Consider the following 23,445-nt stretch of genomic DNA (forward strand, 5'->3'; position numbering starts at 1 on the left):
GACAGGCCACAATACATAGGGTTGCAAAGAGTTGGACAGGACTGAAGCGACTTAGGATGGACAGATACAAGAAATGTGTTCATATTTGTGTTTGTGGATAAGCACATGTGAGTACATTTGTATGTGTATGTGTATTTGTGTGTGTGTGCACCTGGAGATGTGCGCAACCTTAGACACAGGGCAACAGAATTTGAAGGTAAGTCAGAGCCCAGTTCACACCCAGGGCTACACTCCAAGCTGAGAGAGGGGCTGAGGGAAGGGCAGCTCTCTGCTTGCCAGGCTTTCTGCTGGGCTTTGTGGGGCAGGGTGCCTCTCAGTGTGGAAATGCTCTGCTCCTGTTGCCCGCTCCTCTTCCATCTCTGGTGGGATGGTGGTGGAGTGTGATGGCTGGTAGCCCTGGAAACTCCTTTTTCTCAGACTCAGAGGAGAATTTTAAGCATAGGAAGCCAGGAAATGTGTGTGTGTTGTGGGAGGCACTGGTCACAGCCCCTAATCCTCCTCCTCAGTCAGCATTCCCATCACTCACCCTACTCTCCTTCCCTCTCCAGCCTCTCTGGTCTGGAAGAACTGGGCACCTGCTAACACTGCTCCTTAACCCTTCACCTGAACCCTCCACGCATCTCTGTTACCGAGGCCCCCTCTCCTGGTTCCTCCCATCACCCCACTACCTTTCTTCTCTAATCCTCGTCTCCCTGTGCCCCCCAGTTCTTGCCTCAGTGGATTCCACGAATACAACTGGGTAACCAGCACTCAGATCAATAAACAGGGCGTTCTTAGCACCCCAGAATTTCCCCACCATGCCCTTTCTTGGTCCCCATTCCCCCGAGAGTGCCACATTTCTGATTTGCAACTCTACTGATTGACAGTTCACATGGTCTAGACTCAAATGTCACAAACAGAATGTTTATGAAACAATGTTTCAGCAAGTTCTTCTTTGTGACTTCTTTTGCTCCACCCTATATTAGCGAGACCCATTCGTGTTATTGCATATAGTTATACTTTATTCTCTTTGCTTTATTATATTCCACTGTGTGAACAAACCACGTGTTATTTAATCCATTCTACTCATGTGAGACATGTGGGTAGTTCCCAGTCTGCGGCTATTACGAGAAGTACTGCTGTAGTGGGTAGACCCCTCAGAGTGGAGCTGCCAGGTCATAGGGCTTGCACACAGCTCTAGTGGATTTGGTCAGTTGTGCCAAATGGTTTTCCAATGGGCTTGTTCTATGCAGTCCTGCCAGGATCTACACATGGCCTGCTCCCTGGTGAACAGCTGCCCCAGATAGCTGTCCGTGGTCCTAGCCCTGACCTTGGTCCTGTCCTTGGCTCCAGCCCTGTGCTAGCCCTGGGCTTAACTTGAACTATGTAAATTGACTAAATATTTATATAGTCAGTAAATATTTTTTGAGCACTTACTATGTGCCAGATGTAAGGATATAGCAGCCAAAGCAAAACAAAAAACCAGGTGCTATGTCTGCCTCCATGGACCTTACAGTCTAGCGAGCAATGTTGAGTGTGGGCAAGAAAGTAATAAAATAATCCCACAAATAAATATGTGAATATAAATTATTATAAATGCTGCAAATGGGAGTTACATGATCCTGTAATATCATATGATAAGGGAGCTGACCTGGACAGGAAAGATTTCCTGAGGAGGAGATGTGGGGTTGAGACCTGAATGATGAGGAAGCCAAGAGAAAAGGGAAGAACATTCCATAGAGGGAACCACAGATACAAAGGTCTGGGGCTGGGAAGAATGTGGGAGACATAAGGCTGGTGGGACTGGAATGGAGAGAGGGAGGGAAGTCTTACGGGGGATGAGGTGGGAGAGGTCAGCAGGGGCCGGATGGTGCAGGACTGTCTCTCAGTATTTGAAGACTATTCAGAAGGGAGCCACTGAAAAGTTTTTTGGGGTCGAGGGACATTCTATTTGCCTTTGCAAGATTTTTAAGAAGCAAGAATAGAAGCAGAGGGACTGGCTAGGAGGCAATCACAGTTGTTAAGCAAAAGGTAGATAGTAGCTTGGACTATAATGATGCGTAGAGGGAGAAACATACGCAAATTAAAAAGACATTTACAATAAAATATGGGTTGATATGATGAAATATGGTGGTGTTGAGTGAGCTGTTGGGTTTCTGGCTTGTGAAGCTGAGTAACTATGGGACCATGAGCTGCAGTAGAGAACACTGAAAAGGGATAGGGTTCAGGAGGGATGAACGTTGAGTTCTGTTTTAGATGTGTTGAGTCTGAGGTGCCCAAGAGGAGATGCCAAATAGAAGGATAGCTATATTGCTTGGAGTTAAGAGGAGATAGTTTATACTTTGGGATATAGTTTGGAAATTAAAGTCTTGGATCTGGATGAGGTACCTAAGTGGATGACTACCCCAAGTAGGTCACAGTTCTGGCTACACACTGCAATCCCCTGGGGAGCTGTTAAAAATACTAAAGAAAGTTTGGTGCTTCAGTCCCTCTAGCCACATTTTAAGTGTTAAGACCCAGTGATCTCTCCTATCTACCTTATTGCCAGCACAGATACAGAATGCTCTAAAATGGAAGACGTGGTCATCAGTGTCCAGTGATTTTGAGAGAGATCAAGGTGAAGACAAATGTCTTTTAGATTTTGTGACACAGATCATTGGGAGACCTCAGGGAGGGCTATTTGGTAGACTGAAAGAAGTCAGATGGGAGCTGGTTGAGACATGCATGGGATATGTGAGATAGGAACAACAAGTCCAGATAACTCTTTTGACAACTATGGCCATGAAGTAGAGAAGAGAAATATGTGGTGGCTGGAGGGAGTGTGAGGTTGGGGAATTTTTTTTAAGGTATATTTTTGTATATTAAGTATATTTTGTGCATATAGTGAAATGCACATAAGTGTATAGCTCAATTAATTTTTGATTATACGTACCTTTGTTTAACCACCCAGTTAAAGGTGCAAAATATTTCTAGTAATTCTATCCTGTCTTCTATTAGTTCTGTTTATTTTTGAACTTCATATGAATAGCATCATTTACAATGTTCTTTTTTGGTGTCTTGTTTCTTTTGCTTAGCATTATGTGTGTCAAATTTTGTCCATGTTGCTGTGTGTAACAAGAATGTTTTGTGTGTTTTTTTTGGCGGGGTGGGGGTGGGGAGTTTGTTTGCTTTTTGGCTATACTGCACAGCTTGCAGATCTTCCCCTACCAGGGCTTGAACCCAGGGCCTGGCATTGAATCCAGTCCTGAGCACTGGATCACCCAGCAAGTCCCAGAAGGATGTTTTTTCATTGCTGGGGAGTATCCCATTGTATGACTATGCCCCAATTTATTTATCCATTCTACTATTAATGGACATTGAGGTGCTTCCAGTTCAGGCTCATATGAAAAAAATCCCATGAACATTCCTGTACTCATCTTTTAGAGGATACATGCAGTCATGTCTTTTGGAGGATACGTGCAGTCGTTTCTGTTGGGTATTTACCAAGAAGTGTAACTGCCAAGTTATAGGCTGTATGCCTTAGTAGCAACTGCCTATCAGTTTTCCAAAGTGGCTGCACTAATTTCTGCCCCTGCTTGCAATAAAAGAGAGTCCCAGTAGCCTCACTTTCTTGCCAATATTGAGCATCAACAGCCCTTTTAGTTTTAGCCATTCTGGTGGATATTTGATGGCATCCGCTTGTTTTAATTTTCATTTCCCTGATTACTGGTTTTGTTCTACACATGCATATGTTTATTTTTCATATATTTATTGGACCTTTGGATATATTCTTTGCTAGAGAGACTTTTTTTTTTTTTGCAAATTAAAAAACTGGCACCTGCCTTTTGTTTGTTTTTGTTCTGAAGGAATTCTTTAGATTTTTATCCTCTCTCAACTATTAAGCACTGTCTCCCAATCTCCCCACCATATATAATACATACATACATATATATATATATTTATATATATCCTGACATTTCTCACATATTTTCTCCCATTCTGTGGCTTGCCTTCTTTTTCTCTTCACTGTATAATTTTTATAATTATATTTATTTGGGGGAGTGCTGGGTCTTCGTTGCTGTGTGGGCTTTTCTCTGGTTGCAGCGAGTGGGGGCTACTCTCCGGTTGTGGTGTGTGCGTTTCTCATTTCGGTAGCTTCTCTTGTTGTAGAACATGGGCTCTAGGGTGCAGGCTCAGTAGTTGTGATGCAGGAGCTTAGATGCTCTGAGGCATGTGGGATCTTCCTGGACCAGGGCGCGAAGTCATGTCTCCTGCATTGGCAGGTGGATTCTTTACTACTGAGCCACCAAGGAAGCCCTTAGTGGTGTCCTTTGATGACCAGAAGTTATCGATTTAATGTGGTCCAAGATGTTGAAGCTGAAACTCTAATACTTTGGCCACCTGATGAGAAGAGCTGACTCATTGGAAAAGATCCTGATGCTGGGAAAGATTGAGGGCAGGAGGAGAAGGGGACGACAGAGGATGAGATGGTTGGATAGCATCACCAACTCGATGGACATGGGTTTGGGTAGACTCCAGGAGTTGGTGATGGACAGGGAGGCCTGGCGTGCTGCGGTTCATGGGGTCGCAAAGAGTCGGACACGACTGAGCGACTGAACTGAACTGAATGTATCAATATCTTTTTTGTGGTTGTTTTGTGTGAAATTTTTTATGGTAAATTTTGTGGTTAGGTTTTAAGAAATCTTTGTTTATTTCATGGTCATAAAGGTTTTCTCCTATAGTTTTTTCCTCTAAGACATTTTGTGAAAGATATTGCTTTACCTTTCACGATTAGATCTATATACTCATTCCATATTAATTTCTGTATGTGGACGTAGGGTAGAGATAGATTTTTTCCCATGTGGATCTTCAACTGATCCAAGACCATTTATCACAATTTATTCTCCTTTTAATTGTAGGGGGCCTCTTTTTCATTAATCAGGTGACCACATATGTGTGGGTCTGTTTCTGTTCTGTGCTCTATGCTTGCACCTTCATAATAAATTTTGATATTTGGTAATGTAAGTCCTGAGGAAGAGGATTTTTTTTTTTTTAAAGAAAACGAGCTTTTTGAGCTTATATGAAAAGATGATGGGAAGAATCTAGTTGAGAGTGAGGGGCTGAATGAAAGAAGGAGAGGATAATCTATACCTTCAGGTTTCTAAAATGATACTAGGAGCTGGGATCCAGTTGCTTATGGAAGGATTAGTCTTTTATATTCATCTGCTGACCCATTCAACAAAAATGTGTTGGATAGGGAATTCCTGGTGGTTCAGTGTTAGGACTCTGCACTTTCACTGCTGAGGGCCTGGGTTCAATCCCTGACCAGGGAATTAAAATCCCGTAAGTTGTGCAGAATGGCCACACACACACACACAAAAACACCAAAAACTGTGTTGTATAGTGCCCATCCCGTGTGCCAGGGACAAGCATGCAGCAATACCAGGACAGATGAAGTCCCTGTTCTTATGGAATTCACATTCTGGTGGTGAGGGAAAGATAACAAACAAGTAGCTCACAAACAGATAATTCAGGCAGCCGTAAATGGCATGAAGAACATAAGCAGGACACTGATGAAGTGTGATGAAAGACTGCTCCAATCGGGCACCAAGGAAGACTTCTGGGAGTTGATGACATGTGAGTTAAGATTTGAACAGGAAGGAGCCAACCTCTAAGAGCTGAGTGAAGAGCACCCCAGACAGAGAAAACATGTAGTGCAAAGGCCCTTAGGCTAATGTAAGCTTGTAGTGTCTGTGGAACAAACAAAGAAGACCAGTGTGGATGGAACAGTAAAAAAATAAATAAAATGAGTGGGGGAGCAGGGTGACCAAATGACATAAGAAAGCAAGGTAGAGACAGATCTGCCCAGGGAGGGTGTGTGATTGGATTGAGCTGAATGTGGAATTTTGCAAATATGTGAGTCGGGTAGATGAGTTGTGGGTGGTGGGACTGTGGGTGTGTGTGTTGGGGAAGGAGATATTCATCTTGTCTGCTCTGTGAGTCTGCTCTCATATGTGCCCTCTCTCCCCACAGCCTCCGGAAAGATGCCCACCCAATGTTCCCTAACCTCCAACCTGGCCCTTCTGATGCTGCTGGGCACTGTCACAGCAGGCCCTTTCTCTCCACGTTCCAACATGACACTCCCAGCCCCACGGCCCCCTCCCCAGCCCGGGGGCCGTACAGTGCAGCCAGAAGGGGGAGGCCCTTCTTCTCGGCTCTACGAGCACACCGTGGAAGGAGGGGAGAAGCAGGTGGTGTTCACCCATCGCATTAACCTGCCCCCTTCAGCTGGCTGTGGCTGTCCCCCAGGCACTGAGCCCCCTGTCCCTGCTTCAGAGGTGCAGGCCCTGAGGGTCCGATTGGAGATCCTGGAGGAGCTGGTGAAGGGGCTCAAGGAACAGTGCACTGGTGGGTGTTGTCCTCCGGCTGCCCAGGCTGGCACAGGTGAGCCGAAGATCACAGGGAGGAGCATGGAAAAGAAGGGAAGTGGTTAGGATTGGGTGGGCATCACTAGAGGACCTTGGTGTGAATTAGAAAAAGGCACCCCGCCTCCTCTTTGCAAGTGGTGAGTGCAGCCCAGCGCACGGCTCTGAGAGAGGAGCCATGTGACTAGATGTCAGCCCTCCCCAGTGAATGTTAGGGCCCTGGGTGATAAGTTGCAGCTGGAAACTGAGATGGCCTTAGGAAATGAGGCTTCCCTGATGGAGAAGCTGACTCAGGGCAGCACTACACAGGCTAACCCTCTCCTCCCCAGAGAGACTGAGACCCAACTCTCACTCCTACTCCAGGCCAGACTGACATTCGAAGCCTCTGCAGTCTCCATGGCGTGTTTGACCTGAGCCGCTGTGCCTGCTCTTGCGAGCCAGGCTGGGGTGGGCCCACCTGCTCAGATCCCGAAGGTGCAGAGGGACCCCCCTCCTCACCACCCTCTGCCCCTGGTTCCTGCCCAGATGACTGCAATGATCAGGGTCGCTGCGTCCGTGGTCGCTGCGTGTGCTTCCCTGGCTACACAGGGCCCAGTTGTAGCTGGCCCTCCTGCCCCGGGGACTGCCACGGCCGCGGGCGCTGCGTGCAGGGTGTGTGCGTGTGCCGCTCGGGCTTCTCTGGGGACGACTGCAGTGTGCGCTCCTGCCCTCGCGGCTGCAGCCAAAGGGGACGCTGCGAGGACGGGCGCTGCGTGTGCAATCCAGGCTACAGTGGCGAGGACTGTGGGGTGAGGAGCTGTCCCCGAGACTGTAGCCAGAGAGGACGCTGCGAGAATGGGCGCTGCGTGTGCAACCCCGGTTACACTGGCGACGACTGTGGGGTGAGGAGCTGTCCCCGAGGCTGCAGCCAGAAGGGGCGCTGCGAGGACGGGCGCTGCGTCTGTGACCCGGGCTACACTGGCGACGACTGCGGCTCGCGGACCTGCCCGTGGGACTGTGGCGAGGGCGGGCGCTGTGTGGACGGCCGCTGCGTGTGCTGGCCCGGGTACGCGGGCGAGGACTGCAGCACGCGGACCTGTCCCCGCGACTGTCGGGGCCGAGGGCGTTGCGAGGATGGCGAATGCATCTGCGACCCAGGGTACAGCGGGGACGACTGCGGCGTGCGCAGCTGCCCGAGCGACTGCAACCAAAGGGGCCGCTGCGAGGACGGCCGCTGCGTGTGCTGGCCCGGGTACTCGGGGCCCGACTGCGGCGCGCGCGCCTGCCCGCGCGACTGTCGGGGCCGCGGGCGCTGCGAGAACGGCGTATGCGTGTGCCACGCGGGCTACAGTGGCGAGGACTGCGGCGTGCGCAGCTGTCCCGGGGACTGTCGCGGCCGGGGCCGTTGCGAGAGTGGCCGCTGCGTGTGTTGGCCCGGGTACACAGGCCGGGACTGCGGTACGCGTGCCTGCCCTGGCGACTGTCGCGGGCGCGGGCGCTGCGTAGACGGCCGCTGTGTGTGCAACCCGGGCTTCGCAGGAGAGGACTGCGGGAGCCGTCGGTGTCCCGGGGACTGTCGCGGTCGCGGCCGCTGCGAAGATGGCGTGTGCTCGTGCGACGTGGGCTACGAGGGCGAAGACTGCGGCAAGCGCAGCTGCCCCAGGGGTTGCCAAGGCCGCGGCCAGTGCCTGGAGGGGCGCTGCGTGTGCGACGACGGCTACGAGGGTGAGGACTGCGGTGTGAGACGGTGCCCGCGCGACTGCAACCAGCGCGGCGTGTGCCAGGACGGTGTGTGCACCTGTTGGGAGGGCTTCGCGGGCGAGGACTGCGGCCTCCGTGTCTGCCCCTCCAACTGTCACCGGCGCGGCCGCTGCGAGAACGGGCGCTGCGTGTGCGACTCGGGCTACACAGGCCCCTCCTGCGCCACCCGCACCTGCCCGGCCGACTGCCGGGGCCGTGGTCGCTGTGTGCAGGGTGTGTGCGTGTGCCACGTGGGCTACAGCGGCGAGGACTGTGGGCAGGAAGAGCCTCCTGCCAGCGCCTGCCCCGGGGGCTGCGGGCCACGGGAACTGTGCAGCGCAGGCCAGTGTGTCTGCGTCGAGGGCTTCCGGGGGCCCGACTGTGCCATCCAGACGTGCCCTGGGGACTGCCGCGGCCGGGGAGAGTGTCGTGAGGGCAGCTGCGTCTGCCAAGACGGCTATGCAGGGGAGGACTGCGGGGAAGGTGAGCCGACAGCCTGCCTCAGTATGCTGGGTCTGGGGCTGGAAAACTGGAGCCCCATGAGAAAGCCTGAGTCTGAGGCGGAGGAGCCCCCGGACTTGGAGGCAGGGTGATGGGGGTGGTCATATATTGGGGTGGGCGGTGGGGCAGTCAGAGGAGCCAGAGGGCCAGGGTCCACCAGGGCTGCAGAACCACAGCGGGTGGAGTGGGGGGTGGGGGGGATGCCTGCAGGCGGGACCTGCTGTAAGATCTCTGATGAGCAGATCCAGGGGCCCTCTTCAGGTACTTTTTGGGAGATTTTGGTTCCTGGAGATGGAGGGCAGTGAAGCAAACCAAGGCTTGTTCAGGCCACTGCTGGCTTTTCCTCACCACCCCGCTCTCCCCCCAGAGAGGACTGGGAACTTGGCTGGATCTCTTAATGTGACCCTGAGTACAAAGAGCCTGTGAGAGTTGGGGTAGGGATGGGGAGCTCCCTTGGGCTAAGCAGCTTCTCACATCCCACTCTCCTGAGCAGAGGTGCCGGCCATCGAGGGCATGAGGATGCACCTGCTGGAGGAGACGACGGTTCGGACAGAGTGGACCCGGGCTCCTGGCAATGTGGATGCCTATGAAATCCAGTTCATCCCAACGGTGAGAGCCAAGCTCCAAGAGGGGGCTGAGTGAGTGGGGCTGGTGGTGGGGGCGCTCACCTCAAAAGGAGTTCCAGGTAATCAGTGGTTGAGTCCGGGTAGCTGATTCCTGAAGCTGTGCTAAAGACCTTCTCATTCTGCCCACACTGGGTGCAGAAGGCCTTTGCATCATAGGCCCACTGCTGCTGGAACTCTTCTGGTGACCTTGAGCCCAGTACTTCCTAAGGCTGCCTGCTGACTCCATTTTTGCTCATTACTGAAGTCACTTCTTTCTGTTGTTGCTGAATCCAAAGTTGCCCCATTCATACATCCATTCAGTGGCCCCAGCTGGGCCTTCACCAGCATTGGAATGTGTTTTTTCTTTCCCTTCGTCTTACACCACGGACTTGCAGATATTTGGAGACATCAGCCATCACTTTGGGCTTGTCTGGTGGCTCAGTAGTAAAGAAAACGCCTGCCAATGCAGGAGATGCGGGTTTCATCTCTGGGTCAGGAAGATCCCTTGGAGAAGGGCGTGGCAACCCACTCCAGAATTCTTGCCTGGAAAATTCCATGGACAGAAGAGCCTGGCGGTCTATGGTCCATGAGGTCGCAGAGAGTCGGACAGCACTGAAGCAAATGAACACACCATCACATCACCATTCATTCCCTCCAGGCCAAACCCACTGGTTTCTTCTCCCTATTTCCTTGAGGCTTTGTTCTCTGAATCCTTCATTTCTTGTTTTCTTCCTCTAATGCCTCCTCCTTTTTGCATGTGCCTCTTCCCCCCAGTTACAGGGGCAGAAAGGAATCCAGTCACTCACCTGGCTGACTCTGGATATCCAGCTACTTTTCTCAGAGTTGACATATATGAACGTGTGGTCACACAAACTGTCAGTTATTTTGATCACATTTGATTTTTAAAGTAACTTTTTATTATAAAAGTCATATAAGCTCAGTGTAGATACTTTAGAAGATATAAACAAGGAAAAAAGACATTCAACTACATACCCCCTTTTAAATCTAAATATAAGCCTTTGTATTTGGCTCTGTTCAGTGTTATCATTTTTTGGTTTGGGCCAAGCTGTCTAGGCTGTTGTAATAATTTGATTCTGTGAACTAGTTCCCTAGCCTCCAAGTCATCAGTACATTGCAAAGCCTCATTTCTCTATCTCCTTCCAACTCACTCTTAAAATATTTGGGGGCACCCTAAGGACAAAGTTTGTGGCCTCTCATTGGAGATCTCCCTTCATGCAGATTGGATTTTTATGGTGTGTTTGGTCTCCTAGTTGCAAATCATCTGACATTTCTCCCATTCAAATATGTTTTCCTGCATCATTCCACAAATGCCATAGGTGGGTAGGCCATGTTACTCTAATCTCTCCCCAGTCAGGACTCTGGAAAAATAAGTAAGTTCCAGGGCTTAAACTTAGGAAGCCTCCAGGACAGAAGGGATAGCTCTGAGGTGCTGGCTGTCATCCCCACCCCAACTGGCCTAGTCATTCTAAGTCTCCTTATCAATATTATCACCTCAAACCCAGGCCCCATCATGTTTTAATCTCTCCTTACCCTCTGGTAGAAGCAGAGGCAGAAATCCCTACTTTGCTGCACAACCAAGGGAGCCTGGATTTTTTTTTTCCATTAAAAATTTGTTTTTCAGTTATAAAAATAATTTAATCACAAGACAAGAATTTGGCGACTAGGGAAAAAAACAAATAATTCTTGGCTGTTTCACACTGAAACAAGTACTGTTAACATTTTAAAGTGTTTCTCCCACTCTCTTCTGCGTGTATATTATTTACATAGTTCCAATCTTGAGAGGGTTGGACTTTTAAGAGAAATTTCCCTAAGAAACTTTAGGGAAAGAATTGAAATAAACATTTGAGCTAGAAGGAGCTTAAAGGGCAACAGCATCTCCTGCTCTTAGTAAATATGACCTCATCCTTGGTGTTCTCCAGAGGCACAATCTCCCAGGAGGAGCCCTGGGCTTTCTCCCTCTTTGTGGGGCCCGGGGGGATCCAGCTAGCCTGTGTCCAGCTTGGCCATGCTCTCAGCTCATCTGCTTTGCACTGGGTATGGGCCTCCATCACATTTTAGGTTCTCCCTGATCCTGGGTGTGGAAAATGCTCCCGTAAAATTGGTCCCCAGACACCTCCCTTGGCCTCCACATCAGCCTGTGCCGCTGGCCCTCTGACTATGTTTTCTACGCTTTTTTGTGGCTGGCCTCTGGGATTGTGTCTCTTGCCTTTGGCCAGCACTCTGTATCCATTTCTGTTGGCACAGAGTGCGTTCAGTAGCTGGCTATCCCTCTGGCCACTGCCATCTTCCTAGAAGCCTCTCTCTCTACCTTATCCTTTTCCCTTTTCCAGAAACACTTTTCTCTCAAAACTCAAACTCTGCTATTCCTGGCCAAGGGACACACCTAGTTATTGGAATGATTTTCAAAACACAGAAGAGGAACATTCCTCTTTTCCCTGCATACGTGGCACGGCTACGCTCAGCGGTTCTGAAAGTGTGCTCCCTGGACCTGCAGTATTAGCATCACCTGGAGCATTAGCCATGCAAACTGTCAGACTCTGCCCCCCAATCTGCTGAATGAGAAGCTGTAGGGGGAAGAGCCCGGTAACCTGCATCATAACATACCCCCAGGTGATTCTCATGTACCCCAAGTCCAAGGACCACTGCTCTTTTGTTCAAGGAATGCTGCTGTTTTGCAAAAGGCAAGGTCTTCTATGAATGTGAGACAAAGCTTGAAGAAACTGAGGGAGGTGAACCCCCGAACAGAAAGACATCCAGGTGTTTCCAGTTTGAATGTATTCCACAGACTGGAAACTGGGGCTATGTCACATTTTCATTGGGACACAGGAACTTGCAGCCTCAGAAAAGTTTGTGTTCGGGTCTGGTCTGAAAAAGAGGATGAGGGTGAGGTGAGCTCCAGGGGCCAGCCAAGGTGGAGCCCTCCACGTGGGGCCATGAGGTTAATATCGAGAATAGAGTTAGAAACTTGCCAAGGACATCAGTGAAACAGCCAAACCATCATGAAGGGGCCGAATCAGCTGCCAGCCTCTGGTTAGAGAGCCAGCCTCAGACCAGACAGGTGGTGCTGAAAGATGTGGGTTAGACTGGCAGTATAACTTCTCAGGGGATTGTTCCCAGATGGATCTCAAAGTGTCTAAAAGGTTCATGTAGGTGACTTGAAGGGAGAAGGTACCCTAGGGATAGGCTTGTCTCCCTGGAAGGACCGGACATCATCAGGAAGCACTCAAGGGGTATGGGTGTGTGTGTTGGTGGTGGTGGGTTGGGGGAGTAAAGGGAGAGAGAGAGAAGGTTTGGGGAAGGATAAAGGCCTCATAAGGCCTTGAGTAGACACCCATCCAAGGCCTCCCAGGCTGGGATATTCTAGGGCAGTGAGTAAGAGAGAGATGAAGATCCTGCATGCCCAGAAAACCTTTTCAGCCAAGAAAACTCTAACAAAGCTTCACTTCATCCTCAACCCAGAAGTCTCTACGTGGCCCTTCATCTGGTTTTATACTTTAGTATTTACTGTGTTGATTTCCTCGCAGTTCTCTTGGTTTAGGAGAGTACCTTTTGAAATTTCCAATCCTACTTGGCTGAATGGAGGTGTCCCCATCACAGCCAACATAGCAAAGCAGAACAGAGCGTCCTTATTAGCTGTTCTAGCTAGATGGCCCAGCGAAATGCTGAGCTGTTCCCAGACGTCCATTCCTCCTGTTTCCCCAGAGGCTGGCACTCCAGGAGACCCTGCCTGGAGCAGGGGCTGGCAGATTTTCTGTGGGGTTCCTGCAAATAATCATAACACTTTACAGGTATACTTAAATGGGGTTTGTTCTCTCACAGGCATGGACTACACACAGAGATTTGGGTTAAGGATCTAATAAAATGTAAAACGTGGCCACACATTTAGCTACTAGAGCATGAGCTCTCTGAGGAGACAGGGATCATATCTCTTATTTCTGTGTCTCGAGGGCCCAGAATGATGCCAGGTACAAATTCAGGAAACATATTTGTGGAACTCTGAGCAGGTGGGCCTTGTTTTTGAGGGGCCTACAACCCTGCTGAAAAGACAAGGAAAATACCTCAAAGGAAATGTCACGATGTGGGTCACACCCAAGTTACACAGGCAGGAACAGGTGTCTCTAGGGGAAGGCTCAGGCTGGGGCAGCTGCCTCAAGGAGGAAGTGAGACTTGAAGTGGTATCCCTCATCTGCTTCACCTGTTATGACAGGAACGGATTTATGAGAAGCCTCCTCATGCCCAGAGGGTCAGCATTGCCGGAGGAAAGCCAGAAAGAGAGTCCTGGCATGTGTCAGGTAGAATTCTGACAGACAGCTGATGAACAGGCTCAAAAGGCAGTGCCCAGGGACTTCCCTGGTCGTCCAGTGATTAGGAATCTGCTTTCCAATGCAGGGGACTTGGGTTCAATCCCTGGTCAGGGAACTAAGATCCCACATGCCTCAAGGCCAGGTCCTCATTCCACAACTAAGAGCCAAAGCAGTCAAATAAGTAAATAAATATTTTTTTTAAAAAAGGTAGTCCCCATAAGAGGGGACTCTGAGGTCGCACTGCCTGGGTTTAAATCCCTGCCTCCTTGGGCAAACCACCAAATACTTTTGTACATCAGTTTCCTCATCTGTCCAATGGGAATAATCTGACCTACCTCATTAGATTCTCTAGAGAATTGAGTGAGTTCACATGTAAATTGCCTTGAACGGGAGCTGGCACGGAGTAGGTGTTCTAGATGTGTTTGCTGATACCATCCATGCTCCCCAGCTGTAAAGGGCCAAGTTCTACACAATCTCATGCTGACTCTGCCTAGACCTTGGGGAAAGAAGGGATCAGGGGCACTGAGCAGCAGGGGTGAGTGGCAGCTCTGATCCACCCAGAATTTTCTCTCTTGCAGACAGAGGGGGCGAGCCCCCCATTCACAGCACGGGTGCCCAGCTCTGCCTCAGCCTATGACCAGAGAGGATTAGCCCCTGGTCAGGAGTACCAGGTCACTGTCCGTGCCCTTCGAGGGACTAACTGGGGCCCTCCTGCCTCCAAGACCATCACCACCAGTGAGAGCTGGGGCTGTTGCAGGGTGGGGTGTCATGGGTGCAGAATGGATTTGAAAAGGGGGGGCTGGGATATGCCCTCCAAGAGGGCAGAGGGGAGGGACTGGCTGGGGGCAAGGCTCTTAGCAGGACAGCTGGTAACCGAGAACCAGACTCCCACCTGATACCTCCTCTCTCTGACCTGGCTAGTGATTGACGGCCCCCAGGACCTCCGCGTGGTGGCTGTGACACCAACCACACTGGAGCTCAACTGGCTGCGCCCCCAGGCTGAAGTGGACCGGTTTGTGGTGTCCTACGTCAGTGCTGGCAACCAGAGGGTGCGGCTGGAAGTGCCCTCTGAGGCAGACGGGACGCTGCTGACCGGCCTGATGCCAGGTGTAGAATACGTGGTGACCGTCACTGCCGAGCGGGGCCGGGCAGTAAGCTACCCAGCTTCCATCAGGGCCAACACAGGTACGGCTGGCCAAGGGCTGGGGAAGTTTCTGAGCCTAGGAGCCACTTCCTTGGGAAGCCGTGCACACAGGCTCCTCTGAATGCACTGCACAGGGTGTGTGGCAGTCCCAAAGTACCTTCTGGGGGCCTTCCTCTGTACCAGGGGCTCTGAGGAGACGGAGTTCTCAGGTGCCTGGAGTCCTGTAGGCAGGCGGTGGGTTGGAGTTTGGGAAGAGCAGCCTCATGGAGAGATGCAGTAAATAAAAGATGCTATCCGGCCCAACCAGATAGGGGTGGTTCTGATCTGACCTTGGGCACAGGGACTGCCCTGTGCTCCATCTCAGTGGTCAGGTCTCCTGGGACTGGAGCTGGGGGAGATTAGAGATCAAGGCGCCTGTTGACTTTAGAATTGGGGTTTGGGGGAGTTAGGTCTCAGCAGTAATTTTCCACTAACCCTCCAAGTCTCTTAACAGATGCCTGGATCTTTCTTTCCCTTTCCTGTGACAGAGGGACGCCCACCTCGCTGTCGCTCGCGTTCTCTCCTCCCACGCCCCTTTCTCTCCTTCAGACGCAGTGCCCCACCCGCTCATTTCTTCTTTCTAGGGCACCAACGGTGGCGGGCTTGGAGGGCGAAGCGGGAGGGCGTCCTGGGGCACTAACTTCTCTCGGTTCTCTTTGCAGGTGGGGCTGGGGCCCAGGAAAGAGGCCTCAGGCTCTGGTGGGAGGGACGCGGGCGGGGCTGCCGTGGGGGGAGTGCAGGGGTTGGTGATGGGGGGTGCTGCCACTGACCGGCTCTCTCCTCCCCCTTTTTCCGCCCGGCAGCACCAGGCCACTACAGTTACCCGGAGGCGCACCCCCCAGCCCCGCCCCCCAAGCCCCGGCCCCGGCCGGCCCCAGCCCCGCGGCCCCCGCGGCCCGCGCGCCCGGCGCCGCCCCCTCGGCCCTCGCGGCCCGCGGAGCAGGGTGAGGCGGAGTCTCCGCCGCGGCCGAGCCCGCCCCAGCCCCCTCGGCGGGCGTGGGGCAACCTCACCGCCGAGCTGGGCCGCTTCCGCGGCACGGTGCAGGACCTGGAGCGTCACCTGCGGGCTCACGGCTACCCACTGCGAGCCAACCAGACCTACACGTCGGTGGCGCACCACATTCACGAATACTTGCAGCGGCGTCGCTCCCCTGCACCCCCGCCCGGTCGCCCCCACCCCACCGCCAGCCCCGACTCGGGCACCTGGAAGCGGAACTCCAACCAGGGCATCTACGGCCTCTCGCCCGAAGGCGTCGACCGGGTGGCGACGCCCCGCCACCCCAAGCCCGAGGTGCTGGGCACTTCCGCCGACGGCGCGCTCCTCGTGTCGCTCGACGGGCTCCGCGGCCACTTCGAGCGCGTGGTGCTGCGCTGGCGGCCGCAGCCGCCCGCGGAGGGGCCCGCCGGGGAGCTGACCGTGCCGGGCACCGCGCGCACCGTCAGTCTGCCCGATCTCAAGCCCGGCACCACCTACCACGTGGAGGTCCACGGGGTGCGGGCAGGGCAGACCTCCAAGTCCTACGCCTTCATCACCACCACAGGTAGCGTGGGTGGGGCCGCGCGACCCCCCACCCCCTGCCCGGTCTCACCTGCCATCGGAGTCTATGAGTGCCTCCCACTGCCTCACTGCTCAGGCTGCCACTCCCCCACCTGTGCCCTTCTGCCTTCCAGCCCTCCCTGGTTCAGGCTCCGGGGGGTTCCCCACACCTTCCTGTGTCCCTGGAAACCCCCTCCACCCTCAGGGTCCTGGTGGATACCGGAGGCTGAGGCCTGGTCTTTGGAATTGTCTGATTTTCACTTGGGTTCCTAGGACACTTCTGCCAGGAATCCTGTTCTAGGCAATAGAAGGGTCATTTGATGGGAGGGACAGTGTCTGCAAAGATTCTCTGGAGCAGTTTGGGTGGGGTAGGGCGTGAAACCAGTGGTTTCCCACTCTGACTCACTGTGGTGAGGGTAGCTGACAACTGTGGTCAGTGGTTACTATTTTCCACACTTTGGCCCTAACCTCAAACAGACGCATCGGAACTGCTTGGGGGTGGCCTTGAAACCGTTAGGCAGCATGGGTAGGTGAGAGGTGAAGCCACTGCTTCTTGGGCTGGCTTTCCAGACCTCCTGGCTCAGTTCACACTTGTCTCTCCCACAGGAACGGCATCCTGGCTCAGGGAGGGGGCGCCCTGTGGCTGTTGGGGGGAGGGGTTATGGACCTCTTCTTCCCCACTAGGGCCCAGATGTCACCGGAGCTGGATGTCCACTCCTCTCTCTCTTCTGACTGCCCACTGTCTCTTGAGTCTTCCTTAACACCACCGTCTTCTTTCTTCCAGGCTTCTCACTGCAGCACTAATGGAAGCCAGGACCTCCACCCAGTGGGGAGGGTTTCCCATGGGAAGGGAGCTAGGAGCCTTGTGGGAGGAGGGATGGCAGACTTAGTTCTTCTATTTATGACCTGCAGGCCCGTCTGTGCAGGGCTATAGTGGATGTTTGGGACAATGAGGTGATCCAGGAGCGGCAAAGGGAAAGTCTGAAGACTCTTAGAAGCCAGAGAGCAGAACCTGGGAACTGCAGTCTCCTTTCTGGCTCTCATACTCGACTCTCCTGTTTTTCTCGCCCTGCCTCTTCCCAGGGTCCTCCCTCTCAGGCCTCTTGGGGGCCACTGATGAGCCTCCTCCCTCAGGCCCTTCAACGACTCAAGGGGCTCAGGCCCCTGTCCTGCAGCAGCGCCCCCAGGAGCTGGCCGAGTTGAGGGTGCTGGGCAAAGACAAGACAGGGCGCCTCCGAGTGGCCTGGACCGCCCAGCCTGACACCTTTACCCACTTCCAGCTGCGCCTACGGGTGCCCGAAGGGCCAGGGGCCCATGAGGAGCTACTGCCAGGGGATGTCCGTCAGGCTCTGGTGCCCTCACCCCCTCCCGAATCCCCCTACGAGCTGTCACTTCGTGGGATCCCTCCCAGTGGCGAGCCCTCTGCCCCTCTCATCTACCAAGGCATTATGGGTACATCCTGGACTCTGTTCAAGTCCAGTGTCCTGAGGCTGGGGGAGGGGCTGGGCCATTAGGACTTCAGGGGTGGGATGAAGACCGAAGGGCAGGGCTGGTGTTTGGGTCGAGAACGTAGGAGAAACAAGGAGAGAAAGGGAGTTGAGGGCTCAGAGGCAAGAGGGATGGGGAAAGTCTTAGTACAACGAAAGGGTGGATCGGAGAGGGGAGTCCTTCCAGATAAATAGATGAGAGGAGAAAAGTCAAAGCATGGGACAAAGATTCAGGGAAAGAGACTGTTGGCCCCTGCCTCTCCACTTGCAGCTTTCTTTGTGTAGAAGTGTCCCGCCCCCACTTCCTGGTCACTCCTCTGCCCCTTTCGCCCCCTGCGTCTCTCAGGGTGGGTGTGGGAAAGCCTCTGGCTCCGAGGATATTGATCCTCAGCCCCCTCCTCTTTCAGCCCCCTCCCTTTCCCTTCTCTCAAGCCCCTGCCATCCCCTCACTGGACAGACTAGGACACGTTGTCCCCCTACCCTGCAAGCCTGGTCTGCAGCACCCCATGGTCCCATCAGCCAGTTCTCCTAGGGGTGGAGGTTCCCTGGGGAGGGCACTCCACGGCCATCGGGACTTCGGAGATGGGTGAGGTTTGTGGAACCCAGGCAGGAGCCTGGGGCTCCTGGCATTCACAGTTTCTCCTGGTCCCCCTTTATGGGACTCGGGTAGCCAGCTCTCCCTGCAACTCCAGATCTCTCACCAGGAAGAGAGTGGCAAGGGAGAGAGACATTCAGGTGGACTAAGGCATCTCCAGGCTGCTCTGAAGCAGCAATGGTTCCAAACTCTCAGGAAGAACCCCAGGGGACCCGAAACTCCCTCAAAGTGTTCGTGTGTAGAGGGCCTGGGACCTTTGTGAGTGGGGAGGAAGTTATCACAGGGAAGAGCGGAAGCTCTGGCTCAAGAGTAGACGCTGGGGAGAAATGCCGCCCTTCTTAGAAAGGCTGGTCCCAGAGAACTGAGGGCGGGGAATGGAGGCATCAAGGGAAGGAGCCGTCCAGCATGGAGGGAGCCAGAGGGCAGAGGAGAGGGACGGAGAGCAGGGACGAGACAGTGCTCGAGCCCACGTGCTTTGTTTTTGCCCCCCTTCCTCCAACTCCAGACAAGGATGGGGAGAAACCTGGGAAACCCTTGGCCCCACCTCGCCTGGGCAAGCTGACAGTGACAGACGTGACCTCGGACTCCCTGCTTCTGCACTGGACAGTCCCTGAGGGCGAGTTCGATTCCTTTGTGATCCAGTACAAAGACAGGGACAGGCCCCAGGTGGTGCCTGTAGAAGGGCCCCAGCGCTCAGCCCTCATCTCCAACCTGGACGTCGGCCGCAAGTACAAATTTGTCCTATACGGGCTCGTGGGCAAGAAGAGGCACGGCCCCCTGGTGGCTGAAGCCAAAATCTGTGAGTGACAGGGGTCACCCAGGCCCCTGCCCCTGCCCTCTGCGCGGTCCTAATGGAGGTCTCCCCAGTGCTTTGGGAACTCCCAGAAGTCTTCCTGGAGGCGGTGGTCCCTGAGCTGAATCCTAAAGGGAAAATTGTGGTGGGTCAGGCAGGGAGGTTGAGGAGGGCAGTGCCAACAGAGGGAGCTGTGGAGAGTGAGGCAGGAGTGAGAGTGGCCCTGTAAGAGAATCAAAGTCTCTCCTCCGGATAGCAGGGTAGGGCACCTGGGGGCTGAGGACACTGGTCTCACTGATCTCCAGTGAGTGAGGCACTTAGGCCCCATTTGAGGACCCTAGGGGGCCTCTGAAGTGCTTTAAGTGGGAGAATGACCCGAATCAATATTTATCTTACAAATAGCTCTGAGGCTGCTTCAGAGGACAGCTGGAGAAGTGAGTTAGGAACCGGCAAACGAGGATGCTGGCCTGGCAGGGATGGTGGCAGTGAGGCTGGGATTGGGTGGGGTGAAGGAGAGCAAGGAGGCCCAGGCACCCCACGCTTCTGGATCCGGCAGTGCTGTTCCCTGAGGCAAGGAACAGCGGATGTGAGGAACAATGCAACAGGGCAGCAACACTTAGTCAGACATCTTTCGAGCGTTTAAGTGTCAGATGTGTTCAAGATGTTCTAAGAGAATGATCACACTTAATCCTCACAAGCAGCCTTGTGAGGCATGCTCATTTCACAAATGAGGAGAGGGGCGGCATAGAGAGGGCAAGGCCACTTGGGCAGAAAGTGAAGGGGCCATAGCTCTCTCCCGCCGCCCTCCTGGGACTGGAGAGCAGAGAAAAGGCCTGAGCATGGAGCATGTCCCAGTGGGCAGAAGCCAGGGTGGGGAGGCAGGGAGGAGAGACATGGCCCCTGGGACCCTGGAGGTGGCCATCACTCATGGCATGAACAGAGGATCAGGATCTGCAGGGCAGCCTGAGGGGGGAACTGGGGAGAGGAATGCCAAAATGAAGGGCGAGGTCAGACATGTCAGATTCCGTACGAGTGACTCAGGGCTGCAGAGTGTCCACAGGACTTAGCAACGGCGAGGTCACCACTGACCCTGGTGGGAGCTGCTGGTGGAGGGCAGGGCTGGGTTGGGAGGGCGATGAAGGTGAGGACATGAGTACAAGCATCTCTCTCTGGAATCTGGGCTGGAGTGGAGAGCGAAGAGGGAGGGTGGAGGCTGGAGGGCGATGCAGCTGAGCGGAGGAGTTTGCATAAATCCTGAGGGCACAGCTGATGGAGTGAGAGTGGGAGCGGATAAAGTGGGGCCCAGAGCACAGTTGTGGGGGGCTCTCCCACAAGAAAATGCTCCTAGGACCAAGCACCCCTCTCTTGGAGAGGAAATCAGCTAGTTGTTAGGTCTGGAAGCAGTGGAGGCTGTCCTGGAAGACTTCCCTGGCTGTGGAGATGTGGAAGGGGCTCACTGCACTTCCTTCTCTCTGAAGCCCCTCTCCAGTCTGCACAATAAGTGAGGGCCGCACTAGTCCATACAGCGGGCTTCCCTGGTGACTCAGCGGTAAAGAATCTCCCTGCCAATGCAGGAGGTTCAGGTTCGATTCCTGGGTTGGGAAGATCCCCTGGAGGAGGGCATGGCAACCCACTCCAGTATTCTTGCCTGGAGAATTCCATGGACAGGGGAGCCTGGCGGGCTACAGTCCAGGGGGTGGCAAAGAGTCAGACACGACTTAGCAACTAAACAACAGCAGTTAAGACAGTGCTTTCATGCCACGTCAAATGAGCTGCCTGTCCTTTTAGGTGGGCACAGCCGCTTGCCAGGGTGCACAGCTTGGCAAGCAGAGTGCTGGCTGGGTTTCAGTCTGTCCGCGCTGCCTTCACCACGCACCTTTGTGCAGTGAACAGCCTGCACAGTCTCACACAGCATTCCTAGGGGGGAGACGGATTTCTTCTTCTCTTTTGACCCGTGTCCCTCCCTTCTCTCCCACCTCCTCTTCCTAGTGTCTCAGACTGATCCCAGCCCAGTGACTCCACCCCGCCTGGGGAAGCTGTGGGTGACTGATCCCACCCCAGACTCACTGCACCTCTCCTGGACTGTCCCTGAGGGCCAGTTTGACTCCTTCATGGTCCAGTACAGGGACAGGGCCGGCCGGCCACAGGTGGTGCCCGTGGAAGGGCCCGAGCGCTCGGTCATTATCTCCCCGCTGGACCCTGACCACAAGTACAGATTCACTCTGTTTGGGATTGCCAACAAGAAGCGGCATGGCCCCCTCACGGCTGATGGCACCACCGGTGAGTGGCAGCCTCCTAAGCCCCCAGCCTTACAGGGGGCTGACCCCTCCCAGCCTTCCACATGCCTGCCCTCAGCCAGGAGCTGGCTGGGGCCTCCCAGCGAGATGGCTGACTCGGAATCCTGGCCCCGCTTTTGGGCTCAGGGCCAGCCAGCCTCCCCCGCACTGCTGGGCCCCTTTCATCCTGTTCAGCTGCTCCCCGAGGCCCAGAAGGTGTGTCATACTCTGGCTGTGCCAGGCTTCTCAGAGTTCAGTGCTCATGCTAATCGAGTAGAGACCCCCACAGGTGTGACAAGCCTTCCAAACCCCAGGCCCCAATCCTGGAGTTCTGCCAGTTCAGCCCTGCCTGGGCCTTCTTATTTACAGCCCCAGAGAAGAAAGAGGAGCCCCGCCACCCAGAGCCCCCAGAGCGGCCCCTGCTGGGGGAGCTGACAGTGGCTGGCGCCACTGCAGACTCTCTGCGCCTCTCCTGGACGGTGGCCCAGGGCTCTTTCGACTCCTTCGTGGTCCAGTACAAGGATGCCCAGGGGCGGCCCCAAGCAGTGCCCGTCACGGGTGATGAGAATGAGGTCGCCATCCCCGGCCTGGAGCCCGACCGGAAGTATAAGATGAACCTCTACGGGCTTCATGGCAGGCAGCGCGTGGGGCCCGTGTCCGTGGTGGCCACCACAGGTGAGTCAGGCCTCCCTTGCCCTCCAACCCCCAGCCCTCTGAGTGGGACCTGGCCCCAGACCCTTGGCGCCTCTCTCCACCTTTTCTTCCTCGGCTCCAGTTCTGCCAAAGCCTCCGCCGTCTCTTTCCCCACATCCCAGGATTTCACATCCAGCCGCCAGTCCCTGACATCTTTCTTGGCCCTGCCTCTCCATCTCCAACGACAGGCCCCTTTTCCGCCATTCTGAGCACCGAGAATCATCCGTCCCCGCTGGGCTGTGCTCCCCCTGGGTGTCCTCAGCCACTGTGTTCTTTCCTCGCGGCCTTTGCTGGCCGCCTTCTCCTGGCTGAGGCTGTGGTCTTTTCTGAGCTTCTGTTACCCGATGCCCACACCCTCCCTCCACCGATGCTTTGTTCAGAACTGGCAAATCCAAGGGCCATGAGCTCCACATTTCCCCAGCCCCCCTGACTCGCTGAGTCCCAGCCAGCTTGGAGCAGGGCAAAGGGCTCGCTTTCAGCCCCCAGCCCTGCAGTCCTCCTAGGGCCCAGCCTCCCCTCGTCCAGCACATTTCCCTGACTGTGTAGCATTGTGGTTGGGAGTATGGGCTCTAGGGCCAGCTGCCTGGATGTTAATCCTAGCTTTGGGATCTTGTGCAACTTAATGAGTCTCTCTGGGCCTCAGCTTTCTCACCTGTCAAATGAGAATAACAAGGGTAACGGCTTCACAGAGCTATTAGAATTAAATGAGTTGGTACACACATGGCACTTAGTGCCAAGCACGTCAAAACTGCTATTGAAGAGTAAGCCATCATTTCTCCCCGACTCTCTCCCTTCCCAGTATCCTCTTCTCTCCGCCTTTCCATCTTCCCCTTCCCTGTCTGGGTTATCATTCTTGCTTGCTGCTTCCTCGCTCTTCTGTGCCCAAAGTGGTCCCCCGTGGGCCGGGGAGTGGGTCACAGAAGGGCTGGCTTCCCTTGTGCCAGTTTCCCCAGCTCATGGAGCCTCAGCAGAGACCTGGCTACTGCAGACGGTGGGTGGATGCCCTCGTGGCTGTGATTCTAGCCCCAGCCAGGGAAGAGCACGGCTCTCCCCAGCCCCCAGCCCCATTCCCGTACCTTTTCTCCTACTCTTGTCTAAAGTGGAGGAAGAGACAGGGCTGCCTGGGGAGGTCTTAGCCAGAGCACATCCCGTTTTCTGTCCTGGTCAGTGGGGTGGGGGGAGCTGGGCAACCCTGGGGAGGGGCAGGAACTGACAGGGAGAAATGCAAGTGGGACAAGTCCCTGCTGCCCCTTCGCTTTCCTGTGGTCAGCACAGTCCAGGAAGAATTGCTCAGTTTCCTCTCACCCTGCCTCACCTCCTTTCTCAGACACGAGAGCACAGCCAGTGC

The 23,445-nt window shown here is 54.3% G+C and overlaps 1 protein-coding gene across 10 annotated transcripts in view; it reads left to right on the forward strand.

Annotated features, from left to right (window-relative positions):
* TNXB (tenascin XB) overlaps positions 1-23,445 on the forward strand; it is a 56,359-nt gene that overhangs the window by 2,658 nt on the left and 30,256 nt on the right. For 9 of the 10 annotated variants that reach the window (XM_027524857.1, XM_027524859.1, XM_027524860.1 and 6 more), the window contains exons 2-11: positions 5,992-6,402; positions 6,747-8,585; positions 9,097-9,212; positions 14,112-14,268; positions 14,455-14,718; positions 15,520-16,257; positions 17,337-17,705; positions 18,841-19,134; positions 21,118-21,408; positions 21,774-22,079. In XM_027524857.1, coding sequence (XP_027380658.1) covers positions 6,003-6,402; positions 6,747-8,585; positions 9,097-9,212; positions 14,112-14,268; positions 14,455-14,718; positions 15,520-16,257; positions 17,337-17,705; positions 18,841-19,134; positions 21,118-21,408; positions 21,774-22,079 — 4,774 coding nt within the window. In that variant the 5' untranslated portion in view covers positions 5,992-6,002. The remainder of the gene's footprint in view (positions 1-5,991; positions 6,403-6,746; positions 8,586-9,096; positions 9,213-14,111; positions 14,269-14,454; positions 14,719-15,519; positions 16,258-17,336; positions 17,706-18,840; positions 19,135-21,117; positions 21,409-21,773; positions 22,080-23,445) is intronic. The other variant, XM_027524861.1, reaches the window with a different exon arrangement.

The sequence above is a fragment of the Bos indicus x Bos taurus genome, chromosome 23 (genome assembly GCF_003369695.1).
Source record: "Bos indicus x Bos taurus breed Angus x Brahman F1 hybrid chromosome 23, Bos_hybrid_MaternalHap_v2.0, whole genome shotgun sequence".
Taxonomy (NCBI): Eukaryota; Metazoa; Chordata; class Mammalia; order Artiodactyla; family Bovidae; genus Bos; species Bos indicus x Bos taurus.